This window comes from Doryrhamphus excisus, linkage group LG2, assembly GCF_037039965.1.
Source record: "Doryrhamphus excisus strain RoL-2023G ecotype Guam linkage group LG2, RoL_Dexc_Guam_v1.1, whole genome shotgun sequence".
NCBI classification, from domain to species: Eukaryota; Metazoa; Chordata; class Actinopteri; order Syngnathiformes; family Syngnathidae; genus Doryrhamphus; species Doryrhamphus excisus.
The window spans coordinates 8,303,927-8,315,947 of NC_136358.1; the positions used below are offsets into that span (position 1 = coordinate 8,303,927).

A 12,021-nucleotide genomic window follows, 5' to 3' on the forward strand; every position below is an offset into this window, starting at 1 on the left:
GGCACACAAGTGCTGCCTGTGTTTACATCAGCTCAATTTCACAGGTCGGCTGTGACGCTAAAAAGCCATTTCACTTCATTTATCTTGAGAATGGGCAGAGGGTGCGGACAAGAATAGCTTTGGGGCACCTGAAAGTGGAGGTTGGTGTACTGTCCTCCGGGTATCTCGTTCTCGTAGACGTCGGCGTTGCCGGATTTCATGGTGGCCGTGCAGTCAAATGGAGCGTAGAGGCCGCGGGCCACTTCCCAGTATTCGCTGTAGTCAAACACCTTCTCCAGAACAATACCTGACAACAACAACAACACATCTTTAAAACTACAAGGAAATATTTTCAAATGTATTCCAGCAAGGAAACCCGACAACACTTAATATGTATTGTTATTATCAAGTTAGATGCGGTCTCCATACAGTCAGTGTTTTTATTGCTTTCATATAAAAAGATCATTCATTCTCCATCAAGTCAGCTGAGGCATTTCTGAAATATAGTATTGATATTGCATGATGTCTAGACCTAAATATGGACTTACAGACCAGTGAACATAGTTTACATGACATATTGGTCAATGATGAAGTGCACTCAAGTAATTTCAGTGACCTAACAGGGTGTGAATACAGCAATAAGACTAACTACACCCCCCACCTCATTCTTTAAAAGTAACATGTTGCTCCTATTGAAAACATCCCTCGCCAGCCGTGTAAGGTGTGTGTGACATCTAAATGAGATGCACACAATATGCTCAATTGCCACGATGGCTGATTTTCCTGCGGTGATTTATCCTTGTGTCTTAAAGCTTAATGGTGCAATAAATGTTAAAGATGATGGAGCCGAGCGAACGAGTCCACGGGTCAATACGCCATTGTTTATTTGCAGCTCTCCGCTCGGTTACACTCCTCCACGCATCCATCACGCCACGTCTTTGACACATGAAGAAGCGAGTACACGGATCAGTCAGTGGCCTCGATATACACAGACCGAATAAAAACCTTAAGACAAGTTGAAAAATAGCTACATTTGACCTTTGGGACATTTGGATCTTAATGAGGTTTTAAGTAGAGATACAATATGAAAGACAAGCTTTGTGGCCTGCTTTCTACCCACTCATCCACCGTACAGCCCATATTAATATGAATTCTTAATATTGTAGAAAGTTTGGTATACAGTATTGCAAACTAAGAGGCCTGAAAAAGCGTCACCTGGCTAAGAAAATGTTAATTAAAAAGGAGCTAATTTGTGCGTCAATATGTGAAGGTTTAGCCTTGACTGTCAATGGTGGGAGATAATGATTAAGTGTCACTACTTTGTGTCAGCCAAACATCATGGAAAGGAGAAAGTCACAGTTTAGAAGGATAAAGAATAGAAGAAATAGACCAAAGATAGACGGTATGGAGCTATATCATCACTTTATGTCGCGCATATTATGACATGCATGTGATAAAATAAGCTAACTTTACCAGATGGCTAAAGGCTAACTGTGGTTCATTTGTTTTCCTAACTGAACGTTTTGATTGTGTATATAATAGTGTATAGACTGGTCATATATCTCATCTCGTTTCATATTATCTACATACTGTATTGTATATAACTCTGGGAAAAACTGTTGATTTTTGTTAATACTTGGGTTGTTTATATTATTTTTCTATATTGTGTATTTTGTACTGCTAACTGACTCTGTACTCTTGCTGCTGTGCAATACAAATTTCCCCACTGAGGGACGAATAAAGGCATATATTAATCTTAATGCTATATACTAATACTATATTTCAATGCAGTGATATATTTTGGATCACCTTCAGCGGTTTATCAGGATGAGGGGCCATCTACTGGAAGTCCTCCTCAGTCACTCTGATCATCGCAGAAATGACTTCGGCCTCAGGTATAACCTGCTTTTTTAAGGTAGCATCATTGCTGCTACCTTAACGTAGCCATGACACCAAAACACATGTTAATCGTCTTATTTCCATGATGAAAATTAACACTGGATGTGCTTGAATGTTTAAATATTAAACTTCCGCTTCACTGCAACGCATTGTCTGATATCATGTTCCGCTGTTCTGTGATTTTTCAATTGATTGTGAAATATTTTTTACATTACACCGACTCGTGTTGAAGCCTTTTGCTGGAACACTCAAGGACATAGAGTCAGCTTGTTCACAGTTCTGAAGGCCACCATTGGCCTTGTCAGATATCGGTAAACTTAATGGCACAAATGTTACAATACTGTCGTGATCATGTTCAATTATCACATACTACAGTATTAATTGTCCCTGTACCCTAGAAACCGCCCATGAATGATACGGGAAAAGGCCGAAATGATACTGTGTCAAAGCCCAGGGCAGTGTTACTGATAAAATATAGAGTTTAACCATGTCCAGTATCAGCCCCCGTAGCTGTCCACTCAGAGCGCGCTGCTCTGGTATCGTGACCGTGAAACAACCAATCAGAGAACAGCGCACAAGCGTGAACACACACTATAAATATTCCTAGTGCTTCTCCAGTCACCAAAAAACCCAAACTTGATTAATGGAACTTTAATTGTCAGACATTGATAAGATAAGACTGTTGATAAAATATTATTGTTGAAATATTTTTGCAATTGTTGTGTTTACACTGTTTAGATATAATACATGTAATAAACTGAACATTTTCTGGAAACAAAATGGTCTTTTGATTAAATAGTATGTGATAATAAGCTCATGATTAAATAGTGCTGATACTTATAGGATACTTATAGGATAACCTATAAGTATCAGTAGGTGAATGTGCTAACAGTGCCTTGGAGGTGGATAAGTGCTATGGAAGTGAAAGACCGTTTACCATAGTAGCCAACCTGGCGCTGGCTGCTACTGCAGTGTTAATAATTCCTATCTGGCTTGTTCCGATGCGTCACTATGAATCTTAGAATAATAGTATGGTTTTTCTTGTGTGCAGGCTTTTCAGGCTTTTTAGTGTGCAAAAAGCACGCTGACTGTCAGTAAAACATACACTCATCCCAACACAACATTATGTGTTGTGTAATAATGCTATTATTGTTGTAAATATGTCACTTTCTTAGTGTGTTCATGGCTGTACTTGTTTGCACCAGGTTGCCAGTTCTCGACATCAATTGACTTGCCGTCATTCACCTTCATAGCCTATCTTGAAGTAGAACTCTAAGTTGGGATGACCTTGGCAGTGAGATGTGGTGAGTTTTCTAGGCAATGTGATCATCTGTCGGTCAGTGGCCAAAGCCTAAGTCCCAACCCGCTGTACTTGATGAGATGAGTACCGCCTCAGTACAGATTGGGGAGCATACAGACACTATGTAGCACTTTTAGTGCAGGAGGAACTCCTGATGATGTGTGACATGTGTGCCCTCTGCAACCACTGAGCGCTCACAGCTTGTGTGGACCGTGATGAGTGAGAGTGTACGCTATGCTTGATACGCACTGATTTCAGGAAAGATACCAAGCTGACGGACGAGTACCGACATTTTGTCTTCTCTCCGCAGTTGATTTGTCTAATTAAGAGTGCGGGAATAGTACAATCTAGTGTGCTGAATGTGTGTGTGTGCTGATAAACAGAAACATTTGAAACGATTTAACAGTCTGTTTAGGACATGTCTCCAGGACAAACAAACAGTGAGCTAGTTGCCAAGAGGGTGGACAAAGTCAGCAAGGGTGGGGGTGAGTTTGGAGTCGGAGGAGGCTGGGGGTTGTGGGGTTATTGAAACGTGCGTGTAAAGTGCCGTTAATTGCAATGCTACGGAGTGCAAGCCAGGCATAAAGGAGGAGGAAGATGGAGAGACGACGTGAAGGAGGAAGAAGCGCACACTGCAAACTACTCATTATTGCTTGGTAGCCTGATGTGATGGAAAAAAGGTGGGGGAGTGTGTGTGTGTGTGTGTGTGTGCGAGAGAGAGACGAGAGGAGGCTGTGTATGTGAATGCAAGCGAAAACAGACTAAGGTCAGGAACGTTCGGGAATATTCTGAAGCATTCAAGGCTGCGCTAATGAAAAGGAGAGAGGCAGTGGCATTCAAAGGAAGGACAGAGCATGAGGTGACAGGTTTGAAGAAATTCAAAAGTCTGTTCCCTCATGTAATACGCTAGAAGACATTGGCTGCTAAATAATAACGAGTCAAGGAATGGAGGCTGCTTATTGGGTTGGCAGCGAGTGCGGGGGGGATAGAAGCTGGCAGGAACATGTGCAGGGAAAGCAAATGTGTACCTAACAGCCAAGTGGAGGTTGCCTGAGGTGGAACCGGTTGTCTGTAAACACTTTTGGGAGCACGGCTTTGTGTTTGGGGGCACGTCTCAAACCAAGGCCCGGGGGCCAGATGTGGCCTGGGAATAATGTGTGTCAATCATGCACCTTTGCCCTTGCTAATGCATTTGTTGTTCTGCATGCAGGTCTTCAAAACTTTGATAATGCAGCAAGCCTTTTTTGTGATCCAAAATATAGACTTGAATGTACTATGCCTGTCACCTTGACATTCATTCTCACTTCACTTCCCATTTCAAAAATGCATTGACAATTGTGAAATAATACAAGGTTATATTAATGTTAATATTTATATTCATATGGTAATGGTTGGTAATGGTTTTATTTCATTTGAACATGCATCAGATTCCAATTAAGTGCATCACATAATCAGTTCACAGTTCCACATGTCCAAAAGGAGTAGGAAGAAGCAAAGCTTATTAAATCCTACCCCTCCATCTGGTTACTTTTACAATCAGTAACTGTTACATTTGTTCACTTCCTGCTTTCCTAATATAGTTTCATTCATTCATTCATTTTCTACCGCTTATCCTCACAAGGGTCGCGGGGGTGCTGGAGCCTATTCCAGCTGTCTTCGGGCAAGAGGCGGGTACACCCTGGACTGGTCGCCAGCCAATCACAGGGCACATATAGACAAACAACCATTCACACTCACATTCATACCTATGGACAATTTGGAGTCGCCAATTAACCTAGCATGTTTTTGGAATGTGGAAGGAAACCGGAGTACCCGGAGAAAACCCACACATGCACGCACCCACACAGAGATAGCCGAGGGTGGAATTGAACCCTGGTCTCCTAGCTGTGAGGTCTGCGCGCTAACCACTAGTCCGCCGTGCCGTCCCCTAATATAGTTTATTTATTTTATTTAAAAAAAAAGATTGAAGACACACCTTTTTAATCAGGCTTTTAACTAATATTTTCTAATGTTTTTATCTTTTTAGTCCCATTTTATGCTCTTAGCCTTCAGCTTTTAACTCCAGTGTTTCCTCAGGGGGGGGGGTCCTCCACACTGGGGGCCGTGTCGGGTCTGCTGAGGGGGTGCCATCCTTGGGTCCCTTCGACCCGGCCGGCTGCGGGTTCCTCTATTTAATGTGGGGGTTCGCCCGTTTGTCGGAGTCGGGGGCCCCGGGTGCTGGTCCCCCGATGGCACGGCCTGCGGCTCCTCCCAGTGTGGACGGCCCCAAAGGTGGCGTTTCCTTGATCCTCAGTGCCATGACATGTCTCCCTACTGTGTGTGGTTGTGTGATTGTGTGTGTGTTTGTGTGTGTCTAGTATGGAGGGTGGGAAGGAGGGGCTTTCTTTTGTTTCTTTGTTTTTTTTTCCTTTTAATTGTAAAATTAATTTGTTTCCTTGTAATTGGTAATTGTTTGTGTTGCATGTCTTTGCAGGAAAAGTGCTATACAAATAAAGTTGATTTGATTTGATGTATTTTTTTTATTTACATTTTTTAAATTTTAATTTTATCACGTACCAAAGTACAAAGTGATATGACCATACAATGACATAATGGGTACCATAGTAAGTGTCTATATAGTGATATGTATAGCACATCATGACTGGTTCAAGACTCTTCATCCTTGTATTTAGCAAACATCAACTGCTTGTATTGTTTCTTGAATTGGCTCATCGTTGTGCATATGTGTTCACTTACAAGTGGCCCTCGATGAGAACAAGTTTTACACCTGGTTTGGGGGGGTTATGCTGTTACATGTACGTATAAACAGTCGCCTTAAATCCTTTAAGGAAGCTAAAGAACATTTTTAAGCAGCCTTTCTTATTGATCACAAGACTCATTGTTTCGTTCCACCTCCCTCTCTTTTCCATCCTCTCATAATTGGCGATGTTGAATGCACCGCTGTGTCTGCTTCTTTAATAAGGAATGGGTTGTCATTTATTGATTGGTTGATATTTGAAGCAGAAGACCCTCAAAACACAAACCACAGCTGGCCGACGTATGTTCTATCTCATCAGTAACAACACACATTCACTTCTGTACATATCTTATATATATATATTATATATCATCCATGTTGTGGCTCGTGATGATGTTGAGGTGTAGGAATATGCTTACCAGAGTCCAACTTGGTGCCCTTGGTGCAGGCGACCATTGCTCCCATGCTAGGCTGGGACGTCATGCCGGCCATCGAGTCAACCTGGGGGTGGGGGTAACAATAACAATAACATAGCTTGAGGTAGTTCCTTTTCAACACACAAACGGTTTGGCTCATTAGCATGGATGTGACGAGTACAGGCATCGTGATCGTGCCCCCCCCCCCCCCCCACAACTTTGACAGCAATATGACGCTCCTCTAATTGAAATGGGTTTTATGTACCGGCGTACATGCTGGGAGGTTGTTAGCTTTAGCGCTTTGTTGGTGTAAGTCTGTCGCTGTGTGAATGGAAACACAGCCGAGAACTCACCGCCACATCCACCACATCCGCCCCTGCCTCAGCGCACGCCAGCATGGCAGCCACGCCGGCACCGGCTGTGTCGTGCGTGTGCACATGGATGGGTACCTCCGGGAAGCGGTCCCTCAGAGCCCCCACCAGGAGCTTGCTGGCCTCGGGCTTGAGCAGGCCGGCCATGTCCTGGAATAATTATATTGATTATATTATTATTATTATTATCATATGCAACAACTCTTGAGGTTTAATTTAGAGTCTTAGTTTCCAGCTCTGATCTCATTTAGACCAACCTTATGTCCAATTCCCTCACCTTGATACAAAGGATATGAGTTCCAGCTTTGACCAGCTCCTCTGCCAGCTCCAGATAGTAACCCAGCGAGTACTTCTGCCTCATCGGGTCTGACACGTCGCCCGTGTAGGAGATAGCAGCCTCCACGACGCCCCCTGCTGATCCGGCGGCCTCCATGCCCAGCAGCATGTTGGGCAGGTAGTTAAGGGAATCAAACACGCGGAAGATGTCCATGCCATTCTCTTTGGCTACCTCACAGAACCTGACAAGAGTTGATGAAGCACACACACACACACACATTGAAGCTGTGTGGATTTACAGCAACACAACATAAAGATCTGTCGCTCGACTACGAATTAGTGGTGGTTATTTACAGATAACAGCGCACATGCAAGTTGGGATAAGCTGTTCAAATCCGTCCATAAAAAGGCTGACTGGGAAATCCGTGCCATGATGATAGTACCTGGCTACCCTAATCAGGTTTGCTGTGTAACTGGCAACATTTGTACAGCCATGGCCATTGTTTTGCGAAACAAACACACACTTAACGCCGAGCCACAAGAGGATTATCAGGCAGTGCGTCCAGCGTCGTTTTGGAGGCTGCTGCCTGGCAGGGCAATTTTGCAGTGGGAGCTGTGGGGATTACTGTTCATGTGTAGCAGCAGCACAAAGTTGGTGTTCAAAAATTCCCTCTCCTTTTGAAGGGACGGGAAGACCCTCGTTAGCAAAGTGAGCTAGCACCGTGAGCCAGTGAAACACACTTTAAATCAATTAGACGCGATGAAATTACACTTTGATTCCATCGCCTCCGTGAAGGCGCTCTGGGCCATTTCACTCGGAGCACTAAAAAAAAAAACAAAACGCGGAGAGAGTGACAGCATGAAGAGGACGGAGGCAAATGGATCAAAGACATTAATCGTAATTGTGCACATTTTCAATGGCAGCATAAAGAGAGAGAGAGAGAGATGAATGGAAGCATAAAAATGAGCTATAAGAGCGAGGATAAATAATCTTATTGGAAAGGGAGGAGCAGCCACAAAAACATCACAGGGGACGGTGTGTGTGTGTGTGTGTGTGTGTGTGTGTGTGAGTCAGTGGGCTGCTGCATTAGTCATGAAGCCACAACTAATTTATCTGCACACCTTTGTGACTGTGATTGTGTGTGTGTGGGGAAGCATGAGTCATCGACATCATGGAGGTGACGAATCAATCTATTTGCAAAAGTGCTTCAAGCATGCGTCCCATTTATTATTTATGGCGTTACACTGCTCTAAATGTGTCATGTGGTTGGAGTGAGTGTGTGTGCAACATCATACCAACTTCCTCTCTACTTCCTGTTTCATGTCCGCTCACAGCCAGTTTGTTAGGTAGGTACATCTCCAATAATACAAGAGCTGTTTTTGTAGGTGCTGCCATTAGTGTAATGATATTATACAATTACAAAAAAAAGGTTTCTCCACATATCCCAACATCCATATGCCAACTAACCAACAGTTGTTTACAGATTTTGACGTATTATGCTCATTTTCCAGCCCTTTGTATTGAAAGCTTTCTAGATCTTCCAGAATCTGCTCCTATTCAACTGTATTTCGTGATTCCCATGACAACGGTCTGTTTTAATGTATTCCACTCGCCTCCAGGCGCGCCCACTCCGCTGAAATTGTTACTCAATTTGCTCTTCTGACTCTTCCACACAACTAAGTAACGCTAGAAAGGCATCAGGCTTCAGCAAGTTTGTCAGCTAATCCAGCTTCATAGTGAACCATGTTCACAAAACAGTCCAGTGTGAAATGTGGTTGACAGATTAAAATGTATTCCTTTGCTGGTAGGGAATCAGGAACTCCAACCACTTGTGCCTGATGGTGGCGTCTTCCCCTCCCAAGCCACTGCTAGCAACGTGAGCATATCGAAACCTGCTCCTCTGTGACATCACAAAGGAACAATTTTGCAACGCCCTCTGAAACCGAGCGTTTTGAGCCATCCCAAACTTCTTTCAGGACTCACTTGCTGAAACTTTGTCATGGTTAAACATGAGAATACAACATTCTAACTACATTTATAGGTCAGAAAAGTAGAAAAAATCATAATAGGTCTCCTTTGAGGAACCAGTCTAAACTAGCTAAATTGTTGCTGTAAAAATGTGACTGTAGCACACATAGCTGTGCTAGTGTTACATTTGTGTCCTCCTGTCTCACTCCTTAATATTACATTGTTATATTTGAAATATGGCACCTATTACGTTGGACAAGGGCATGTCTTAATGCAACACACCATGCACACTCACACAATAATTTCGACGACATGCGCCGTTATTCACATTAACCTGATACTGCCATATTCAATGTATGCCTCCCATCACATGGTCTCCAGGTCATGTGCTTGCTGTGTGCTGTCAAGCGACTCACTTAAAGACGGCATTGTCCGGGTAGTTGGTGTAGCCCACGGCGTTGGCTCCTCTCAGTAACATCTGGAACGGAACGTTTGGGATCAGAGCCCTCAGCTCCTGGAGTCTCTTCCACGGACACTCGGACAGGAACCTCATGGCCACGTCGAAAGTGGCACCTACAAACAAAAACACACGATAATGTCCAATGTCATCTACAAGTCACATCGACATGGGTTATTTACTCATTCATTCATTTTTCATTCCAGCACTTTCATTTAAATGCCATTTATAAGAAATGCGCTCGCGGAAGAGACGGAGTAGAGAAGGAATTTTTAAAAAAGTAGATAGCAATCTCTCATTTCCCTTCGTGGATTAGCGACTCTCATAGCCATTTATCATATCAGCAATATTAAAGCCTCCAGTGGTTTAGTGCTGATCCAAGACTGTCACCATTAAATTTCATTTGCAGCGTGCATTTGGAAATGGAGCCAATATGAGACCCTGCTCTGGGAAGAACAGGAATGCCCTGGAAGAAGCATCCTCTTTATCAATTGTTTACTCGGCTGCCTAACTTGGATTTGGGCTGATGTCAGCTACTACTACGGCTTCGATAGCTGACGGTGCTGAGGCAGGGAGTTCATCTTTGACTGCAGACTTCACTTGGCTTAATTGGATCATGGGAATGAGGACTGGAGGCCGGTCCTGGAAATAGTCTGGCCGTTCGGCGCCGCAGTGAAGAAAAAGACGTGCAAATAAGGCAGATGAGTTATGAAGAGGATACCACGAAATGATGAACACTCGTGTGCCGAAGAATGTGAGTCATTAAAAAAACCCATTCTGGACTGTTTTCACAAACATTCTGTTTCTGCTGCCATTCAATGTGACTAAAGCACATTTGCATTTACCCACTCACTATTTAAATCTCAAAAACATTTGATTATACACTAGAAAACCCACAATACATACAATATATGTTGTGTTTACTTTGATTATGCAAATTAAAGATGCTAGCATCAATCTAATGTACTGTAGGAAAATACCAGGGCCCAGGGGCGTCACTAGGTTTTGAGGACAGGGGGGGCTTAGCCCCCCAGAGATGCACAGGTTATGAATGAATGTAGTAGACATTCAAAAAAAAATAAAAAAATCCAAAAAACAAATAACGAACAAGAACCGGGATATAACTTTCCCACTTTTAGACAGATTTAGTAGAGATACTCAATTGTTTTAGGCCACCATTACATTTACACAAATACACACAAGCTCTGCAACTATTGTCCAGTGGAAAGTGATCAATTATATAATAATCATTATTATATAATTAATTAGCCTATTATTATTACTATCATCGTTATTATTCTTCTGATTATTACTACTACGACTACTAGTAATAGTAGGCTAGTATTAACCTGCTTATTGGCTTGCTTATTAGCCTGCTTTTGCCCTATTACAGTGAAGAAAATAAGTATTTGAACACCCTGCTATTTTGCTATTTCTCCCACTTAGAAATCATGGAGGGGTCTGAAATTTTCATCGTAGGTGCATGTCCACTGTGAGAGAGATAAACTAAAAAGAAAAATCCAGAAATCACAATGCATGATTTTTTAACAATTTATTTGTGTGATACAGCTGCAAATAAGTATTTGAACACCTGTGTATCATCTAGAATTCTGACCCTGAAAGACCTGTTAGTCTGCCCATTAGAAGTCCACCTGCACTCCATGTATCATCCTGAATCAGATGCACCTGTTTGAGGTCGTTAGCTGCATAAAGACACCTGTCCACCCCATACAATCAGTAAGACTTTAACTTGTAACATGGCGAAGACCAAAGAGCTGTCCAAAGACACCAGAGACAAAATTGTACACCTCCACAAGGCTGGAAAGGGCTACGGAGCAATTACCAAGCAGCTTGGTGAAAAAAGGTCCACTGTTGGAGCTATCATTAGAAAATGGAAGAAGCTAAACATGACGGTCAATCTCAATCGGAGTGGAGCCCCATGCAAGATATCACCTCGTGGGGTCTCAATGATTCTAAGAAAGGTGAGGAATCAGCCCAGAACTACACGACAGGACTTGGTCAATGACCTGAAAAGAGCTGGGACCACCGTTTCCAAGGTTACTGTAGGTAATACACTAAGACGTCATGATGTGAAATCATGCATGGCACGAAAGGTTCCCCTGCTTAAACCAGCACATGTCAAGGCCCGTCTTAAGTTTGCATATGACCATTTGGATGATACAGAGGAGTCATGGGAGAAAGTTTTATGGTCAGATGAGACCAAAATAGAACTTTTTGGTCATAATTCCAATAAGCGTGTTTGGAGGAAGAAGAATGAAGAGTACAATCCGAAGAACACCATCCCTACTGTGAAGCATGGGGGTGGTAGCATCATGCTTTGGGGGTGTTTTTCTGCACATGGGACAGGACGAGTGCACTGCATTAAAGAGAGGATGACTGGGGCCGTGTATTGTGAGATTTTGGGGAACAACCTCCTTCCCTCTGTCAGAGCATTGAAGATGGGTCGTGGCTGGGTCTTCCAACACGACAACGACCCGAAGCACACAGCCAGGAAAACCAAGGAGTGGCTCCGTAAGAAGCATATCAAGGTTCTAGCATGGCCCAGCCAGTCTCCAGACCTGAACCCAATCGAAAATCTTTGGAGGGAGCTCAAACT

At 43.1% G+C, this 12,021-nt stretch overlaps 1 protein-coding gene across 1 annotated transcript in view; it reads right to left on the reverse strand.

The window, feature by feature from the left end:
* The window catches only part of pcxb (pyruvate carboxylase b), a 219,111-nt gene that overhangs the window by 21,337 nt on the left and 185,753 nt on the right, over positions 1-12,021 (reverse strand). The window contains exons 16-20 of the mRNA XM_058066386.2: positions 9,364-9,520; positions 6,980-7,220; positions 6,685-6,852; positions 6,335-6,416; positions 129-286 (exon numbers count right to left, since the gene is read on the reverse strand). Of these exons, the coding sequence (XP_057922369.2) occupies positions 129-286; positions 6,335-6,416; positions 6,685-6,852; positions 6,980-7,220; positions 9,364-9,520 (806 nt within the window). The remainder of the gene's footprint in view (positions 1-128; positions 287-6,334; positions 6,417-6,684; positions 6,853-6,979; positions 7,221-9,363; positions 9,521-12,021) is intronic.